The 21616-nt window shown below is 41.2% G+C and overlaps 1 protein-coding gene across 1 annotated transcript in view; it reads left to right on the top strand.

The window, feature by feature from the left end:
* C5H4orf51 (chromosome 5 C4orf51 homolog) overlaps window positions 1-20879 on the top strand; it is a 41359-nt gene extending 20480 nt beyond the window's left edge. The window contains exons 3-6 of the mRNA XM_025386473.1: window positions 15749-15807; window positions 17898-17958; window positions 18310-18383; window positions 20547-20879. Of these exons, the coding sequence (XP_025242258.1) occupies window positions 15749-15807; window positions 17898-17958; window positions 18310-18383; window positions 20547-20654 (302 nt within the window). The 3' untranslated portion in view covers window positions 20655-20879. The remainder of the gene's footprint in view (window positions 1-15748; window positions 15808-17897; window positions 17959-18309; window positions 18384-20546) is intronic.
* Window positions 20880-21616: the final 737 nt, after the last annotated feature.

Raw genomic sequence — 21616 nt, forward strand, 5'->3', positions numbered from 1 at the left:
AAATGTCTACTAATGTAATCATTTATCATAACCTACATGGCTAATATGGTCCAAATGACCCTTAAAGCTTCTGCTTTAAGGTCCATAAATACCCCTAAGGAAAAATCCACCACAATGCACTCAGTCTTCTCTTGTTGAGGTGCCCCACTGCACTCTCCTCCAGTGTTCTATCTAATAAAACTACTTTTCAAATCTATACTGTTGTTGGTAAATTATTCTTACTACCCTGCTGACCACTTTCCATTGCTGGAGCTCTAACACTTCGCCCAACAATGGAAAAGTCACCTTTGGGTTGAATCTGTTTGGGAATTTTTGATCTTCATGCACTTGGCTGTCCATATCTCTCTCCAGGTTTGGGGTGTTTTCGTTCTTTAAATAAGTTTTCCACTTATTTCTCTCTTCTGGTACTTTCTTTCTCTTTTCCTTCTGGTAGTACCATAGTCTGTATATGTATATTAGTTCTCTTGATAGTGTTCCACAAATCCCATGGCCTTTCCGCATTTTTTTTCATTCATTTTTTTCTTCTTTCTCCTCTGACCGGATAGTTTCAAATGATCTGCTTTGAGTTCATAGATTCTTTCTTTTGCTTGATCAAGTTAGCTGTTAATGCTCTCCATTGCATTTTTTATTTCATTTATTACATTCTTCAGCTCCAGAATTTTTAAAATAAATTTTATTTTGCTTGCTTAAGGTACAGGAACACCTTGCTTTATTGCATTTTGCTCTATTGTGCTTCACAGATAATTGCCTTTTTCTCACAAATTGAAAGTTTGTGGCAACCTTGCATCAAGCAAATCTATTGCTGCCATTTTTCCAACAGCGTGTATTCACTTCTTGTCTCTGTGTCACATTTGGATAATTCTCACAATATTTTAAGTTTACATTATTATTGTGTCTGTTATGGTAATCTGCAATTAGTGATGTTTGATGTTATTATTGTAATTGTTTTGAGACACCACAAACCACACTCATATAAGACAGCAAACTTAATTAATAAAATTTGACTCCTTTGCCAACCAGCCATTTCCCCATTTCTCTCCTCTCCTTGGGCCTCCCACTTCCCTAAGACACAACAATATTGAAATCAGGCCAATTAATAACCCTACAATGGCCTCTAATTGTTTGAGTGAAATGAAGAATCACATATTTCTCACTTTAAATTAAAAGCTTAGTAAGGAGGGCATATTGAAAGCCAAGATAGATCAAAAGCTTGGCCTCTTGCACCAAACATTTAGCAAAATTGTGAATACAAAGAAAAAGTTCTTGAAGGAATTAACGGTGCTATTCCAGTGAACGCATAAGTGATAAGAAAGAAAAACAGCCTTATTGCTAATATGGAGAAAGTTTTCGTTGTCTGAATAAAAGATCAAAGCAGCCACAACATTTTCTTAAGTCAAAGCCTAATCCAGAGAAAGGCCCTAACTCTCCTCAATTCTAGGAAGAATGAGGGAGGCAAAGAAGGTGCAGAAGAAAAATTTTAAGCTAGCAGTTGTTGGTTCATGAGGTTTAAAGAAAGAAGCAATCTCCATTACATAAAAGTGCAAGGTGAAGTAGCAAGTGCTGATGTAGAAGCTGCAACAAGTTATCCAGAAGACATAGCTAAGGTGATTAATGAAGGTGGCTGTACCAAACAATATATTTTCCACAGAGACAAAACAGTCTTCTGTTGGAAAAAGATGCCATCTAGAACTTTCATAGCTAGAGAGAAAAAATCAAAGCCTGGCTTCAGAACTTCAAAGTACAGGCTGACTCTCTTGTTAGGGGCTAATGCAGCCGATGACTTTAAGATGAAGCCAAAACTATTTACTATTTTGAAAGTCCTAGGGCCCATAAGAATTATGCTAAATCCAGTCTACCTGTGCTCTGTCAATGGGACAACAAAGCCTGAATGACAGCACATCTATTTACGGCATGATTTCCTGAATATTTAAGCCCACTATTGAGACTTACCACTTGGAAAAAAAGATTCCTTTCAAAATATTACTGCCCACTGACAATGCACCCGGTCACTCAAGAGCTCTGATGGAGATGTACAAGGAGTTTAATGTTGGTTCCATGCCTGCTAACACAACATCCATTCTGTAGCCTATGGATAAGGGAGTAATTTCGACTTTCAAGTTCTATTATTTAAGAAATATGTTTCAAAGGCTATGGCCACCATAGATAATAATTCCTTTAATGAATCTGAGCAAAGTAAGTTGAAAATCTTCTGGAAAGGATTCACCAATCTAGATGCCATTAAGAATATTTGTCCTTAATAGAAGGAGGTCAAAATATGAAAATTAACGGGAGTTTGGAAGAAGTTGATTCCATCCCCTGTGCATGACTCTAAGGGGTTTAAGACTTCAGTGGAGTTAAGTATGTGTAAGATGGGATAGAAGTAGCAAGAGAACTAGAAGTAGAGGTGGAGCCTAAGGATGTAACTGAATTGCTGCAATCTCATAATACAATTTTAATAGATGAGGTCTTACGGAGGATCAAAGAAACTGATTTCTTGAAATGGAATCTACTCCTGGTGAAGATGCCATGAACATTGTTTTAATGACAACAAAGAATTTACAATATTGCATAAGCTGAATTGATAAAACAGCAACAGGGTTTGAGATGATTGATTCCAACTTTGAAAGTATTTTTAAATTAAGGTATGTCCACTTTATTTTAATTTTTTTATTTTTATTTTTGAGATGGAGTCTCACTCTGTTGCCCAGGCTGGAGTTCAGTGGCGCAATCTCGGCTCACTGCAACCTCCGCCTCCTAGATTCAAGTGATTCTCCTGGCTCAGCCTTCTGAGTAGCTGGGATTACAGGCACCTGCCACCACGCCTGGCAAATTTTTGTATTTTTATTAGAGATGGGGTTTCTCTATGTTGGCTAGGCTGGTCTCGAACCCCTGACCTCACGTAATCTGCCCACCTTGGCCTCCCAAAGTGCTGGGATTACGGGCGTGAGCTACCGCACCTGGCTTATTTTATTTTTAGACACAATGCTATTGCACACCTAATAGACTACAGCAGAGGGTAAACATAACTTCTATATGCACTGGGAAACAAAAAGTTCATATGACCCACTTTATTGTGATGTTTTCTTTATTGAAACGAACTGGAACTGAACCCACCCTATCTCTAAAGTGTGCCTGTATACAATATGATGCTATAGAGTACATATATAGTAAACAGGTTACCATAATGAAGCAACTTAAATATCCATCATCTCACATAATTACCCTTTTTTATGGCAAGAGCAGCTAAAATCTATTCATTGATTAATAGCATGAATCCAGGATCTGGTACAGTTTTATGACCTACAATCCTCACGTGTTCATTAGATCTCTAGACTCATTCTTTCTACATATCTGCCACTTTGTATCTTCTGACCTACATTCTGTTTGTTTTTTATTTCTGTTTGTTGAACTTCTCATTTGGTTCCTGTGCTGTTTTCCTGATTTGATTAAGTTGTCTGTGTTTTCTTTGTGACTCACTGTGCTTTTTCATAACAATTATTTTAAATTTTCAGAAAATTTGTAGAGCTCCATTTTGGGGGGGTTGGTTACTGGAAAAATACAGTGTTTCTTGGGTGGTGACATGTTTCCTTGACTTTTCATATTCTTCAAAGTCTTGAGTTACTGTCTTTGCATTTGGAGATATAGTCACCTCCTCCAGTCTTCACTGACTGGCTTCAGGGGAGAAACACCATCACAGTCATCTCAGATGGATATTTGATGGCTCTCTCAGGCCTTTTCTATGGATGTGCCCATTCCACCCCTCTTGCTCCCTCTTTGGAGGGAATTCTTAAGATTGTATGGCTTCTGTCAATCCTGCAGAGCCAGACCAGACCAGACGCTGAGAAGCTCTTGTTTGTCTTCCCTAGAGCAGTGCCCTAAAACGCTCACGTTTGTGTGTTTTCTCCCAGTCTCATGGAGTTGGGTGGGCTGTCTGCACGTGCCATCTGCAGAGGCTTGCACTTGCTGCCTCCAGGAACACACATGGAGAACAGGCTTCAGGGGAGGGGCTAGTGACGCATGTGGGGCATTGGGGGTACCCATGGGCCAGTTGGGGTGGACTGCAGGTGAGGCATCCCAAGCAGCTCATGGGTGGGTTTCTGATGGACTCCCTGAAGCAGTAAGTGGGATCCATGGCCCTTTGTTGAGTTCCGAGTCCTGCTGACTGTGAGTCTTTGCCTCTCTTCCCTGTTTGCAGCCTCCCACACCACTCAGCTGTGATAATTACCTCAGTATTTTCTGTGGGGTGAGAAAGAGGTGGGCCCCTTGGGCAGCGTCTCACACAGCTGGAGGAGCCAGGCACTCACTCACTATTCTCTCACTTCTTCCCATGGGAGGAATCATGGGCTGAGGAGCTCTCTCTTGGCACTGAGTTGTGCTACCTTGCAGAAGAGGTGTCACAGGTAAAGGGAAACTGCTCTTACCCTCTTCAATGCATCTATTCTTGGAGTTTTTACTCTACTAATGTACTGGAATTTATCCACTGGTCACCCAGGCTCCCACTATAGTACTGTCTTCCATGGGTGGTTGTCAGAATCAATCCGTCCATGGGGAAATGATGGTAGAAAACTCCTATTTTGCCATTTTACTGACATCACTCTCCTCTACTTTTAGATTCTTGATGGTAGTCCCAATGGCTTCCATTTACCTACTAAAGGGATGGTGGTCTTTAGCAGGAAAATGACCATGTTCCACGCTGGAATGGTTGCTCTTAAAAATGACAGTTCTTCCAAAGCAGACATTTTTCTCTTTCACAGTAGTCCCAGTATGTAACTTCCCAGAATGTAACTTCCACCAGAGCTTGGAGCTCTAGGTGATATAATCTGAGCTTTACTGAGTACACCAAGGAACTAAGAAGAGAAACCGAAACTATCCACTAGTAAACTATATTTACTCATCTATAGCCACCTCCACCCTGTTTCAGTTAAATTAGGTTAACACTAGTTGCTATAGATAGCCCCCCCCAATTTATCTATTGTCAAAATTATCTATTAATTAGGGAGTTGATAGATAAACTTCCAAATTCCAGTTGCTTAACACAATAAAATATTTTTTTTCTTTATCCAAATGCAAAGTTGGCTGTTCTGCAGGTAAACCTTTCTCATGGTTACTTGGGACACAGACTTCTTTCCTCTTGGGCTTCCACCAATCCCCAAAGCCCTAGAGCCCTTTGTCTCCATCTGGCAGGTGGGGGTGAAGGGGAGGGGAGACACATGTGCTCTTTCTCCACTTCAGCCTGGAAGTGACTTGCATCACTTACGCTCACATTCCAGTGTGATGCCAGAGAGCTCAGAAATGGATTCCTTGGCTGGGCAGCCACTTCCTAGCAACAACTGCTCACTATGGAAGGGAACAGCTGGCCACTCTGCCACACACTGATTTTGAGAAAAGAACACAATAGATTATTTTCCATATAATTTCCGTCTCTCAGGGTTGAATCTTTGAAGGTTTAACAAGACTAATGATTGTAATATCAAATTAGGATTTGTAGCAATTTATAAAATATTCAGGTAATACCCATTTGTGGTGGAATGTGTCTATGTGTGTGGCGGGGGCTGCGCATGGTGGAAAAAATTGTCCTGCAGCCTTATTGGGTTTTCCTAAATAATGGAGATAAAGGTTTTTGATGGTTGCCTTGGAAGATCACTATTCTGTTAGCTTTCCTAGTAAAATTTGACTTTATCAGCATAGTACATCTGAGGAGGGATTTATGTGTTCCTTTGTGGTTTGTTGAGGCAAGAGGAGAGGGCAGCTGACCATGTTTGCTATTGTTAAAATCAGGAGACTTTCTCTCCTCCCTTTGCAGTAAAGAACATAAAATTGAAACACACTATGCAGCTTGAAGACAAGTCTGAGCCTGTGTTTGGGAAATTAAACAGCCTGAACACGTCATTCATAGTAAGTTAAGATGACAGCACATCTGATCTGAGTAGCACAAAGTACAATTCTATTACATTCATATTGGTTTTTGTGCCCTTCAGAATTTGCTAATCACCTGTGGCCTGCTAGACCTGCTGAGCAGTCCTGCAGTTGAGTGGGTGGGGGTATTTGAGGGGTAGTAACATGAGTAGCAAAAGCAGTAATCTACTACTCTACAGCAAGTATTACTTTGCATTCCTATCTGCTCTCCAGTTATTATAGTAAAGCATTGGTAGGACGAAAGGTAGAAATGACATCGGTGAATATACTCATAATGACTGCTTATCAATTTACCCCTGTTGCCTTTTTCATTCTTTGCAAGTGGTCATTTTCATTTAACTGATGCTGCCTCTCTTCATTAAGAGGTAACAGTACATCAAGGCAGAACTATTTAATTTACCCAAATGATAATATCTCCTTGTGCTTCTTTTCCATTTCCATGTCAAATTTTTGATTATCAACATTAATTTTGCTTGAAGTCAAGGATCAAATTGTCAATGCAAGCCAATTATATAAATTTGCTTGTCACTAGTGGACTTTGGTCTGCTGATTGTTCCTTTGTAACATCCATTCATAAATAGAAAAATTGCATGGGCTGTTCTTAAGTGTGATTCATGGTCATCATAGGAGAAAAGTTCTCAAATTCTTTTTCACATCTGCCTTTCAAAGAGTTCAGTTTATTTCTGCCTACATTAAGTGCTTTTCCTTTTGCATGAATATTAATTTTCTTTCCAAGGGTTTGATTTGGCTGTGGCTTTTCTGACCTGATTCCCTTCTATATCATATGCTCAGGTCTTATATTCAAAGTAGAACAAAGCAATAGCTAATAAAAATCCAGTATTATAAAGCTGCAATACAAAAAAATTTTAATTCAACTTTCTCTCCATTGTACTATGCTAATACAGATTCTAACATGTTTTTATTAAACTTCTGTCCAGCAGAAGCAACTTTATAAAGAGCACGTAGAATGCAAACCGTGATACAGCTGGGCCAACACTCACTGGCTTTCCCTTTCCTTTCACTGTCCTACACCTGTACTGCTCTAGGGAGAGCCCAGCTGAACCTTGCAAAAGAGCGCACTGGTCTCTTTTATTCTTGCTGTTCCAGAAGATGTAACATGCACTAGGAGGAGGTGTTACATGGTATGACCACAGTCAAGTCCAGATATGAAAACGTGTACGATATCCCTGGGATATTTCCTAAACACAGCAAACTTCAAGTCTCTGAATCAGCTACCTGGAAATGCTTTTATGGGATATGACATTTAACAAGGATGGCCGTGCTAGGAGAATATTGACAAGAACCAAATAATATTCTAAGAGGGCAAAATGTGTATGAGTTGTAATGTAATTTCAAGAGTATTTGTGTCCATTTTTAACATCCTTTCTCACCTACTCTTTCAATCCCACTTTTATTCTTCTGTAAAGCCTTCCCAAGCCTTTAAAGATATCAAAAAGCAGTAAGAACTCACTGGACTACCCCATAAGTCATGTCTTGCCAACCCAATCTATTCTCCACGGAGGGACATCTTAATGCATAAACAAAATAATCTCACTTCTGTTTCCTGTTGCACTTAAAACAAAATCCTAATTTTTTGCCATGGCCTGGAAGGTCTTGCACGAATGTGACCCTGCCTATCTTTCCAGTCTATTTCACACCTTCTCCCACCTTTGCTCATTCTGTTCCAGTTACATTGTATTTGTTCAGCAACTTGAAACTGCTAAGCTATTTCCCACCTCAGGACCTTTACACATGCTGTAGTCTTTGCTGGAACACAATTATCCCAGTTCTGCTGAGCTGTATCCTTCAGGTCCTTCAATTCTGAACTTAAATGTCACCTCTTCAGAGAGGCCTTTCCTGGCTACCGTGTTTAAAATAAGTTTTTCACATTCTCACCCTCTTCATCTCTATCTTGATGCCTGCTTTGCTTTTTATGTATTATGGTATTTGTTTACTTGCTTATTATCTCTTTCTCCTACTAGAACATAAGCTTTACAAGGGCAGGAACTTGTCTGTCTTGTCTTTGTATCCCCAGCACCTGGCACAGGGCATCACACAAAGCAGGTTGTTTGTCAGTGTTTGTTGAACGATGGTTTTTATGGTCCTTCCATGGTTGGCTTTTTCCTTCCCACAGCGTACTTCTTTATAGGGGCAGTTCTTTGTTTATAATTTGTCTTCCAAAAAAAAACTTATAAATGACTTTTAAAAAATTAAAATGTAGTATATAGAAGCAACCTTTGAAAAACTGTGTTTCCAATGACAGCCTTTAGAATCCTATGTAGGAGCCCCTAGAATTGCAATACTTTAAAAATGATGTGAATAACTAGCGCATGGCACTGTTCCACACAAACATGATTTTAGTTATATTCACTTCTCCACCCCTACCCAGGTTCCGTGACGCGTTACAGGAGATACAGCCAAGCAAACCCCAAATCTGAAACTTATGAATGAGGAATGTAAATAAGGGATGGCAAATGTGATTTGGGGGGAGAGGAAAAGAGGAGAGAGGGCAGATGACTGGCTGGTGGCTGTGGGAGGAGTTGGGGCCTGAGGCTGGGGAAGGACCTTTCATTTCTCAGCAGTGTGAGGGTCTTGTGGCTTCCCAGCTTGGTTGGTTTTGTTTTGATCATGCCTCGGAGGTGTGCCCCCTTGTTCTGTGGTTGGATCATTTCCAAAGCTTATTGATCCGGGAGGTTGGGGCCCCAGAATGAAGGTGGAAGCAGGTGGGTTACGGCATGCCTGGATAGAGGGAGGCTTTTTCCATGGGTCTTCTGGTCTGTCTAAGAAAGGGACTCTACGCTGGCCCTGGGATGCGAACATAAAGGAGCAATGGGCACCTCCCCCAGCTTTCCCCGGAAAGACTCACAGCTCCCCAGCCAAGGCTTCCTCACACCCAGGCCAGCTTTTCCCAGCAGAGGAAACTTCCCTCTCCAAGGCCTCCTCTGTTCTGAAGCCCAGCAATGGGGTCAACAGGAAGACTCTCACTTCTGACTTCTCCTCAGCTATACACCGAGATACCTAGGAGTGAAACCCACCCAGCTACACTCCCCCAAAGGAGCCCTAGGTCTAACTGTGAGGAAGACTCTCTTTCTGTGAGTGACTCCACACAACACTCCACCTGCCGGCTGAGCTGTTGCTAGCTGAGGTGCTGCACTTTTTACCCCACCACCTATTCCCGGGGAGTGTCCTTGTTGCTCTTCCTCCAGCCATCTCCCCACATGGATTGCCTAGCAGAGACTGATTTTAGCACTGCCTTCCTGGTATAAGGCCTTACAGGTCATTCTGCTGAGTGGAGAAAAAGGCTCGAAGGGCTTTAGTGTGATTGTCTTCATTGTTTTCCCCTAGGGTCGCCCTTATTTGCCTTCCATTTTCAACAAAGGAAAGATGCTCCAGTGGGACAATGGAGGGATCAGGGGTCAGACAGGCAGGCTGCTCCCTCACCTAATCACTGCCCTCACCATCCTTCCCCATTTCCCTGTGGACCTCCATAGCCACCTCTGCGCAAGGTTTGCAACCAAGGGAACTAGATGACCGAAAACAAGCCTCACTCACCACAGTGTGAGCTGTCATGGCAGAGGGAACTTTTAACTTCATGACTTAGATAGTTTTTTGGCTAATTTGTATGCCTTGCTGTGAGAAGTGAATGTATTTCTTTTAAACTACAGGAAGAAAAAAAGATGGCCAGGTGCGGTGGCTCACGCCTGTAATCCTAGCACTTTGGGAGGCCGAGGTGGGCAGATCACAAGGTCAGGAGTTCGAGACCAGCCTGGCCAATATGGTGAAACCCCGTCTCCACTAAAAATACAAAAATGAGCCTGGTGTGGTGGCGGGCGCCTGTAGTTCCAGGTACTCAGAAGGCTGAGGCCGGAGAATCGCTTGAACCTGGGAGGTGGAGGTTGCAGTGAGCTGAGATCTCACCACTGCATTCCAGCCTGGGTGACAGAGTGAAACCCTGTCAAAAAACCAAAAAAACAAAAACAAAAACAAAACACACTGGCCACCAATATGTCTAGGTAGAATGATAAACACTCTGCCTGTAATTGAGGGCCTCATCACACTAAACATGACAGCTACGCCGTGTGACTGCCAGCACACCCCAGAGAATCCCCGGATGGGCCTCTGGACTCAGAAAATATCAATGTCCCTTCCAGGTGGTGGGAATTTTGTTTTGTCTTGCTCTCTCTATTTTAAATTAGAAAACAGACTAAGAAATGGTTAAATGTGTTTGCCAGAAAATATTCAAGTGTAAGGCAACAGTTTCCAAATTCCCTGCAGAGACTGGGCACAAGGGAACATTGGCAGCCAAGCCTGTTATTAAGAAGGTCACAAGATGCCATCTGTTACTGCGTGCACTTTACTGTTCAAGCATAACATCAACTAGGAGGTGGCTGCAATTGATTTTGCCTGTGAACTTAAAAGATAGAGCTATGGTGGACACCATAGTGATTTTTGTAGGCTTATATGAACAAACCATGTGTCTGCCTATGAGACGGGCGGGAGTTACATGGGGAGAAAATAGGGAAAAGGTGAAGCATTATTTTTAGTTCTGTCCTTGGTTACAGCTCAAATGTAATTTGGGATGCTCCTCGGTGATTTTCCTTTTTTTTTTTTCTTGTGCCTGGTTTTAGCCGTTTACTAAATATGATAGAACTGCCTTCTTTATAATGACCAAGTTAAGGCAGATAAAAGGGGGAGGGCATGAATAAAAAGACAGATAAATGAACTGCCTTATTCTTTTGCTCCCAAAGAATAAAGGAATGAAAAATCGTTTTAAAGAATTTATAAAATTCACAAGAAAACTAAAATGGCACAATCAATACCCACCTGCCCTCTCCTAGATTCATCAATTGTTAATATTTTGCCACATTTCCTAACATTTGCTTTATCTAAATCTCTCTGTACTGATACCTATATATACTTATTTGCTGGAATGTTGAGAGTAAAATTAAAATATCATAACAGTATATCCTAAATACTTCTTCATGAGTCTCCTATGGATAAGAATGTTCTCTTACATAACCACAATATTATTATCACACTCAAAAAAAGTTTGACTTTGTCTTAAAGTCAGCTGATTAGAAAAAAAGAAATTTAACGTTGCTAGAATGATTTTTATCTAATATATAGAACATTGAATGACTTACTCTTAAAAATCTGTCAGGAAAGAGATTTGCTCTCTAATCTATCCCAATGGTTAACACATCTCTCTTTAAGATAATGATACCTTATATTTTTGAGACATTTTGAAAATTCTGATGAAAGCTCTGGGACCTATCTTCAGAAAAATATTCGTAAAGACTGTACCAGTTTGAGACATGTTAGGAACTGGGCCGCACAGCAGGAGGTGTACAGTGGGGAGCAAGCAAAGCTTCATCTGCATTTCCGGCCACTCCCCATGGTTGGCATTACTGCCTGAGCTCTGCCTCCCGTCAGATCAGCATGAGATTCTCATACGAGCACAAACCCTATTGCGAACTGAGCATGCAAAGGATCTGGGCTACATGCTCCATATGAGAATCTAATGCCTGATGATCTGTCACTGTCTCCCATCACCCCCAGATGAGACCATCTAATTGCCGGAGAACAAGCTAGGGCCCCCACTGATTCTACATTATGGTGAGTTGTATAATTATTTTATTATCTATTTCAGTGTAAGAATAATAGAAATAAAGCGATGTAAGAATAAAGAATAAATATAATGTGCTTGAATCATTCTGAAACCGTCAACCCTGCACCTGCTCACCCACCTTCCATGTTTCCATTGTCTTCCCTGAAACTGGTTGCTGGTGCCAAAAAGATCGGGGACTGCCGTATAAAGACACTTACACTGGCCAAGAATACACACATCTTGGCTGCTTCTAGGTTGTATTGTTCACATTTAATCTAAATTCTCCTCCTTTGTGTACATACAATTTAAGGCCACAGTACTCGAAAAGGATGGAGAATGGTTTGTCTTCACTTTCCAACATTATGTTTTGTGTTCATGAACCTTCATTTCAAATGACAGGCAGGTGGGAGATCAAAGTATCCCCAACATATTAAAGGAAAGCAGAATCACAGATAAGGCTGGCAGTTGCACTATGACAGACACCCAGTAGGTGGACTAAATGACTAGAAGACCTGCAGGTATACTTCCACACTTGAGCTTCTCTGATTCTGCAAGCCTATACTTGCTTTCTTGATAATTTGCTTTTAAAAACTAAATACCTGTAACCAGGAATTACAGGAAATACAGGTATTTCCATCAGGGTTGGTACAACATTTAAGGACCTTATACCTAAAGATAGAATTTGTTGGTAATTACGAAGATATTTAGTTTTATCAACAACAAATTGCCCAATTCAGTTACAGTTCTAAGACTGGGAAGTGGGAGCAGGAAGGTACATACATACTAGCAAATTAGGGTAACATTAAATGTCCTTAATTAAAAGGCCAACTGAAGCTGCCAAGGTCAAGCCGTACCTTGGGCTCTATTTTGTGAACTGTGACCTCGCAAAGAGAAGTCATTAGCTAACCGTACTCCAACATATGTGAGCTTAACACTGGTGAAGAGGAACACTGGTTCCTCTCCATATACTGACTAAAGAAAATGAGAGACATTTCTAGTTCAGTGAGAAAAATGACCAAGTTGGCCGAAATATAAGCACAAATGTATAAATACCTAATGCTATGATCTAGCACAAATTCTAATGTCTGTTTTTTTCCCCATAATGCACCAAATGCCCTCAAAATTACTTTCTATAAAACTTTAATATTATAGAATCATATCACTTACTAATTAATGATTAGTATAATTCTTGAAAGGAAGGGTAACAAAAAGCTAGTTAAGCCTCGGGAGGCCTGTGGGATTTATAAAAGTCTTACAGAGCTTTGAAAGGCTAAGAATTCACAGAGCATGGAACAATCAGCACTAATTGTGAAGGATAAACTTCTTATCCGTCTGCTTTTACTGTGGCTATGAAAAAGTGGGTTTTTCTTGAATTTAGCTAAGTAATTGTTAAGCTCTTTGACTCTGGCTTAAGATACCTTGTTTTTAAAAAAAAGTTTATCAGCATAAAATAGCACACAAAACAATGAACATTTGCCACAGGCTAGTTCACTCTCTCGACTTATTTCTAATGCCAGATCCCATCATATTACATCAAGCAAGACACCCTTTCAGCATTTTCCCCTGATTTTTAATAAAATCACACAAGGTAACTCAGTATAATTCGTCATTAAAAAATCAGTCTGGGCACCATGGCTCATACCAGTAATCCCAGCATTTTGGGAGGCTGAGATAGGAGGATTCTTTGAGCTCGGGTGTTCGAGACCAGCCTGGGCAATAGAGTGAGAACTCATCTCTATGAAAAATGTTGAAAACTTAACTGAGTGTGGTGGCATGTTCCTGTGGTCCCAGCTTCTTGGGAGGCTGAGGCAGGAGGATCACTTGAGCCTGGAAGTTGAAGGTTGCAGCGAGCCATGATCATGCACTGCACTCCAACCTGGGTGGCAGAGCAAGACTGTCTAAAAAAAAAAATAAAGAAAAAGAAAGAAAAGAAGAAAAGTGCAAGTGAAAAAGCACAATGACATCGCATGTTCTCACTTGTAAGTGGGAGCTAAGCTATGAGGATTGCAAAGGTATAAGAATAATGCAATTGACTTTGTGGACTCAGGGGAAAGGGTGGGAGGTGGGTGAGGGATAAAAGACTACACTTGAGTATAGTGTACACTGCTTGAGTGATGGGTGCACCCAAATCTCAGAAATCACCACTGAAGAACTTATTCATGTAACCAAACACCACCTGTTCCCAAAAAACCTATTGAAATAAAAATAATTAGAAAATTTTAAAGAAAGAAATAAAAAGAAAAAGAACCATAATGAGCTACTCCTTCACATCCATTAGAATGGCTATAAGTGCAAAGACAATAACAAATGTTGGGGAAGATGTGGAGAAACAGGAATCTTCATTCATTGCTGGTGGGAATATTAAAATACAGCCACTTTGGAAAACACCTTGGCAGTTTCTTTAAAAGTTAAACAGAAATTAAAAGCAGAATCCAGCGATGCTACATATAGGTTTTTACCCACTAGAAATGAAAACACATGTCTACACAGACTTGCATGTGAATGCTCATGGCAGCATTATCCATAGCAGCCAAAATTGGAAACAGCCGTAATGTCTGTTACCTGGTGAATGAGTAACAAAGTCTAGTATATTCATACAATGGAATACTATTCAGCAATTAAAAAAAAGAACAAAATACTAAAACAGCTGTAACATGGATGAACCTCAAAACACTGTATTAAATTAAAGAAGTCAGGCCGGGCGCGGTGGCTCAAGCCTGTAATCCCAGCACTTTGGGAGGCCGAGATGGGCGGATCACAAGGTCAGGAGATCGAGACTATCCTGGCTAACACGGCGAAACCCCGTCTCTACTAAAAACACACACAAAAAAATTAGCCGGGCGAGGTGGCGGCGCCTGTGGTCCCAGCTACTCGGGAGGCTGAGGCAGGAGAATGGCGGGAACCCGGGAGGCGGAGCTTGCAGTGAGCTGAGATCTGGCCACTGCACTCCAGCCTGGGCGACAGAGCGAGACTCCGTCTCAAAAAAAAAAAAAAGTCAGACATAAATGATCACAGAGTGTATGATTCCATTTATATGAAATGTCCGGTAAAGGCAAATCTATAGAGAAAGTAGATGAGTGGTTTTCTGGTGCTGGTGTTAAGAAAGGGGATTAACTATAAAAGAGCAAAAGGAATCTTATTGGGGTGATGAAAATACTCTAAAACCAGATTATGGTGATGATTGCATAACCTGGTAAGTTTACTTAATTCATTGAACTGTGTACTTAAATTTTAAGTTTTTAAGTGATATATCAATAAAATTGTTTAAAAAATACACCTGAGCTTCTCAAGACCTTAAAAAAAATTTACAGCCTCAGAATTTCAGCAGTCTTGCTTCTCTCCAATTCTAAGAGTGTAAGTTGTGTATCATAGGAGAACATTTCAGACACAAAAATGTTTATCTCTCCCAAAAGCTCCAGAAGAATTACTATGAATTTAACTTGTACGGTTTTGTCTTACCTGTTTGATGCTTACTTTTAAAAAGATATTATTCTTAATTGACACATAATAATTGTATATATTTCTGGAGAACAGTGTGGTATTTTAACACATGTATACAATGTGTAATGAGTGAGTCAGGGCAACTGGCATATTCATCACCTCAAACATTTATGATTTATTTGTGTTGGGAACATTCAAAATCCTTTCTTGTAGCTGTTTGAAAATATGCAATTTTCCAGAGATATTTCAAATAAAAAAAGAAAATACACAATAAATTATTGGGTTTTTTTTTTGAGACAGAGTCTTGCTCTGTTGCCCAGGCTAGAGTGCAGTGTGCAGTCATGGCTCACTGCATCCTCCATTTCCCAGGCTCAGGCAATCCTCCTGCCTTAGCCTCCCTAGTAGCTGGAACCCCAGGTGCCACCATCACACCCAGCTAATTTTTAAAAATTATTATTTGTAGAGACGGGGGTCTCCCTATGTTGCCTACGCTGGTCTCAAACTCCTGGCCTCAAGTGATTCTCCTGTCTTGGCCTGCCAAAGTGCTGGGATTACAGCCATGAGCCACGGTGTCTGGCCATAAATTACTGTTAACTGTATTCCCTCTACAATGTTATAGAACACTAAAATTTATTCCTCTTATCTAGCTATAATTTTTCATCAGATGCTAAAGGGAAACAGATGATGTGTGTACAATTTGTGGTAGTAGCCTAATTGGAAGTGTAAGAAATTTTATTTTAACACTGCTTTTAATCCTGATTTTCCCTCTTCATGTTCATGCAGGACTATTCCCTGAAATAACCAGGCCCTTTAAAAAGTCATTTGATGTCAAGCATGGAGTGGTAAGTCCAACGTTTCTCAGTGATCACTTACCTGTAGAGAGCTTAAATTATTGTATACTGCATATTATTCGTTAAAAAAACAGAAGGGGTTAAAATTTTAAAAAACAATATTCACCAAACATTTATTCCTGAGTGCTTATTTTGTGTGTAGCTTTCTATTAGGTTATAGGAACACAACAATAACCAAGGTTACAAATTGTGAACAACTGATGATACTGTGCTTTTATCATAATCACCAACTTTTCCTCTTTCCCATGCAGACGAAAAATTATTATATACTGGCAGTTAAAAATAACTGTCCTCTGATTGTAAACATTCAAATAATACAGAGTAACACAGTAAAGATTATCTGAAATTCTTTCCCTTCCCCCAGGGACAATCACTATTTTCATTTCAGTGAACATCCTCATAAATGTCTCTCTATACTTATGTATACATAAGGATACATGCATATACACAGTCTATTGATGAGATCATACTGGACACTGTCCTTTGTAAACTGCTTTTATCCCTTAATATTTTCATGGGCATCTTTCAGTGTTTATCAACATAATTATTTGTTATCATTTTTAATGGATACATAATATTTTATTAACTGACTCCATTACAATTTAAAAATACGCCATAGGCCGGGCACGGTGGCTCAGGCCTGTAATCCCAGCACTTTGGGAGGCCAAGGCAGGTGGATCACCTGAGGTCAGGAGTTTGAGACCAGCCTGACCAACATAGTGAAACCCCATCTCTACTAAAAAAAAAAATACAAAATTAGCTGTGCGTGATGGTACGTGCCTGTAATCCCAGATACTTGGGAGGCTGAAGCAGGAGAGTTGCTTGAACCCGGGAGGTGGATGTTGTAGTGAACTGAGATCATGCCACTGCACTGCAGCCTGGGCAACGAGAGTGAAACTCTATCTCAAAAAAAAAAAAAAAAAAATATATATATATATATATATATATATATATATGTATATACACATATGCCATATAAGGAGGCATTTAAGGTTTTCTAACTTATAACTACTGTAACCCATGCTGTGATCAACAAAATTTGAATATACGTTTTTGCAGCTGTAAAATCATCTCTTCAGGGTACGTTCGCATAAGAGGAATTCTTGGGTCAAAAGTATACTTATTTTACAAATGGCCAAACTGCCTTCCCGAAAATTGGCTTCGTGCCCCAGTAGTGCGTGAGAGTGCCTGTTTTCCTATATCCTCTCTAACACTAGCTTTAAAATATAATCTTGATGTTTTCCAACTTGATAGATGAAGATAGCTCAATTTTCTTTTAATTTTATTTATTAGCGAAGTCAAGCATCTCCTCCTATGTTTATTCATCATTCACAGTTCTTTCATGAATTGTAATTGATTCTCACTATTTGTGGTTATATTTTGTAAAATCACCATGAATACTGAATTAAGGAATACTGAACCATTGTTCCTAAAGGAAATATAAGGTTAGATTCCCGGGAGCCTCCAGTCACTGCATCTTTGCCGACTGATCAATATATAATTTTGTTTTTACGTATGTTTCTGTTTAAAGACACTTAATATATGTTGTTAATTTATTAACATTGAACTCATGGCTAACACACTATAACTAACGCCAGAATGGAGCTTAATTAATTTACAAATACATTTTAGCAAGTAGGTGAATTTGCAAATACAAATTCGTGAATAATTATATTTGAATGATAAGATAGTATATTTCCTTTGTCCATTTTCCTACTAGGGTGTTTAGCTTTTTAAAATTGATTTGCATATGGTATTTTCATATTAGAATTGTACTCTTTTGTCTATATTTTACTGTTATTGTTTGTTATTACAGTGGTGGCTTTTTTTTTTTTTTTTTTGAGACAGGGTCTTGCTGTGTTGCCCAGGCTGGCCTTGAACTCCTGGGCTTAAACAATCTTCTGCCTCGGCCTCCCGAGTGGCTGAAACTACACTGCACTCACAGTGGTGGCTTTTGACAGCAGTATCAGTGCTTTCTGAAGGCAGGGGTGGGGAGGAGCAATGTTGGGAAAATGAATTTTATTAGATTTCTATTATTATGAAAGTGGTTGGTATTTATTTCTATCTCTTTTTTTTTATAGGCACATCAAATTTGGGATTTTGGTGATTGTTTTCCAACACCTCCAAATTATGGAAAATACTGTAAGTCCCATCCTAAACTACTACTTTATATCCATTTTCTGGCCTTTATTTTAATGGTGGTCTTCATGTGATATTTCCACACCTTTTGCGTTTCTGCTTCCTTCCTCCTGGCACCCACATTGTTACATCATTTTATCTCTCCTAACAATACAAAAGGTAGGATGCAGAAATAACAGGAGGGAGAAATGCAAGAGGCATTTGCCACTCATACTGGTGGCAGAGGCAGGGGCTGCATATGTAAAGATTTGGATCTATTGATTTAAAACAATGTTTGGGAATGTCAGGAAATTTCACTTATGGTAGACTCTGTTTATCACAAACACTCATATATTGGCTATCTCTTCACCCTAGGTGTAAGACCTAAAAAGCTAGCACAGGAGGCCCTGATAAACTACAGTCGACGAGGGAAAGGTGTCCTAAAGCATGTAAGCATCTTTCTACTTGCCCTACAACAGTGGATCTCTGGGGGAGAGTCAGGAAGTGGGGTTCTGAGTGTCTCTACATGGCAGCAGGGGTGGTGGCCTGTGAATGTTTAGAGTTGGTATAAAAGTATTCCCTAAGTTACAATCAGGCAAAAAGCGGAGCTGTTCTGATAAGATAAAGTCTTTCTTAAAGCATCATGAATAGTTTCTTGGGTGGATCTCTCCACAGCTGTTTTGGAAACAAGCCCTTAAGAGGCTTACAGCAGTTGGAATTTCTATTGTACTGTCCGAATTTTCTTCGGTGAGTTGCTGGGTTCTGCCTGTTGTGAAAAAGGGAGTTCTCCGATAGTCCTGCCCTGCCGCGTATCCACCCTCGGTGCCCAGTGGCCGGAGTTTCCCTCCCCATGTGCCCGTCCTGCCACCCATCATCTACCGTCCCTGCTTCCCCGAAATGACCCTCCAGACCAGGGATTCTCTCCTTCCTGATAAGACTTTCTCAAAACCCAGGGCTTTTAAACAGATTGTTAAAATGGGATTCTTTTTATGTCTTAAATTTCTAGCAGAGACTCTTAGAGAGTAAGTTGAAAGAAAGAATAAAAACTGGTTTCTGCATAGAAGTTACAACTATTTTTGCTATTCTATTACTTTATTAAGATTTCTGTTTAACTTTAAAAAAACTCAGACTCATCCAAAGTAATTATGTTCATTATACTATGGGTTTGATATTCTCGTTATGTGTGTTAGGGGAAAAAAAAAAAACTCTGACCATTAAACTAAAAAATGTTATGCAAGTACTACCTAACAGTATCACAAGAACCACCAGTTATACATACATTTCACTTTGGAAATGCTGGTCTTTGGGCATTAACTAGCAAATCTGATACATTTCGCTAATGGGAGAGGGTTGAATGACCCGCGCTGGTTCCCAGGCGACTTGTCTATTTTAATGATGGTCTTCCAGAAATGGTGCAGTTTTTCTCGACTTTTCTGCTTAGGACCTGATAATGTTCCCAGGGAGCATTTCAAACATGGAAAGCCAGTGCGGTGGCAGACTGTGGAGGGAGTTGTTTGGGGGCGTTTGTAGCTGTGTGGTCCCCTGAAAGTTATATTGTGTGGTCAACCAGGGACATCCCTTCACTGTAGGGTTGATGCCTGCTTCTAGGAAGGGTAGATGATTTCCTGAAAGTACATTTACTGAAAGCTGGCCTCTTGGGAGTTGCTTGGGAGAATCATTAACTATTGTTAAATAAATAAATCCCTCTTGCCTACATGGAATTGTACTGGTGCCAAGCAATTCCATTGCCAATCAGTGTCTGCAGCTGTTCTGGGGGAACAGTTGCTTCTCTCTGTAAGGTTCTTCCCCAACCCCTCCCAGAAAGGGAATTCTCTATGCTCAAAGTAGCCGCTTTTAAGTCAACCATTCCCAACAAATAAATGACATTACATCCTGCTCTTGTTTTTGTGGTGCAATAACAGACTAAAAGTACATGCATGTGCACACACACACCCCCCACAATTAATATGCGGCGCATATTTGGAAAACCTTGGACCTAGAGTCCTGACAAAAAAAAAAAAAAATCATGACTTTTTATTTATGAGACAAGGCAAATCTTAATATTTTTAAATTTTATACTTTGAAGGAGAACAAGCACTGAGATATATAAATGCCCGATTTCCTGCATCAAAGCAATAAGTAGAGATTGAATGAAATTTTCAACGATCATTAACACTATTCTTAATTTTGAAAGTACTTGCTTGCTGGGTAGTGCCTTTGGTAACCATTCTCTAAGTATTTATATTCCTGTGTCCTATCTTGAAGAAGTTCCTGATGGAAACTGGAAAGCAGAGCATTCACATCCAGGAATGTGGGGACTACAGGAATTAGGGAAACCTGGAAAGAATCTTACCAGAGAAGCAGTGGGGGCTGGTTAGGGATTGCAAGAGTTCCTGCCCTTTTTCTCTCCCGCTTTATTAATCTGGCCTTCCTGACAGAGATACAATATATTAAACAGGAGGGTTAAGAGAGATGGAAGAAAATGCAGGATCAATCCCATCTCCTGCTCATGAATGATATCTGGTTTGGAAGAGACCATTTAATTCCCAATTCTGTGGAAAAGTGACCTTTGCAGATGAGCGAGTGTTGACAACCAGCCCATTTTTCTCCAGCTTCATGGACGGTGCGATTCTGAAAGCAAGGTTGGCTCATCTGAGGATTCAGAAGCTGATCGATACTCTGATTGTGGCTGGGGAGGACCCTCATCGCCATTTAACTGAGTTGGAAAACGAAGCCACAGTGCTGGAGGCGTGGAGTTTGCTTAATAAACAACTTTGAGGTATGGGCCCCCCCCAACACCCCCCTGCCCAGGAACATCTGGACCCTGGCAGGCTGGCTTTCTGGGACAATTCCATGGGCTTCATTTCTCAATTTGTTCCCTTTTTAATTGGTGGTGAGAGACAAAACTTGTTATAATCTTTATTAAACTTTCCTTTTTAAATAAATACTTGGGACCACATTTATCCACAGGAACCACAGAAATGGTGCTGCGGCCCCGACCGTCGTGGGCTCCGGCGTCACAGAGCCTGTCCCTTGTATCTGGGAGCCCCGGGGAAGGGCGCAGGGGCGTGAGAAAGGTTCTTTGTATTCAGAGCGGTCACCCAGCAGAGCCGGAGCCTTCCACCGCCAGGTTTTCCTCCGCGCAAGGCGCCGCCGGGAAGCGAATTGGCTTCGACCGTCGGGGCGGGGTCGCGGCCCTCCCGCCCTGGCTGTCTCGGTAGGCTGCCCGCGCCCCCGGAGCCGCGCCCACGGCCCGCCCACCCGCCGCCTGCCCCTCCCCTCCCCCGTCCGCCTCTTCCCGCTCCTCCCGGCCCGCCGGAGCGGCCACCTCCTCCTTCCTGCACGGCCCACCTCCTCTCTCCGCGATCCTCTGGCTCTCTCCACGATCCTCCTCCCCTAGCGTCCACGGGCCGCCTCCACCGCCTACGACCCTCCTCCTCTCTTCGCGACCCTCCTCCTGCTGATTCTCCCCGCTACCGCCCGCCTCGTCGTCCCCGCGGAACGCGCGGGAGGAGGGACCGGGAGGGGCAGGGGCTGCGCGGTGACCCGGGGCGCGGGAAGGAGCCCGCTGCCGTCAGGCCCGCAAAGGGCCCCGGCAGCCGCCGACTTCCGAGGAAAGGCAGAACGGTGTTTGGTTTACTGAAGTAGCCACCTCCTACCCCCTCTTCCTCCCCAGTCCCCG

The sequence above is a fragment of the Theropithecus gelada genome, chromosome 5, assembly GCF_003255815.1.
Source record: "Theropithecus gelada isolate Dixy chromosome 5, Tgel_1.0, whole genome shotgun sequence".
Classification (NCBI taxonomy): domain Eukaryota; kingdom Metazoa; phylum Chordata; class Mammalia; order Primates; family Cercopithecidae; genus Theropithecus; species Theropithecus gelada.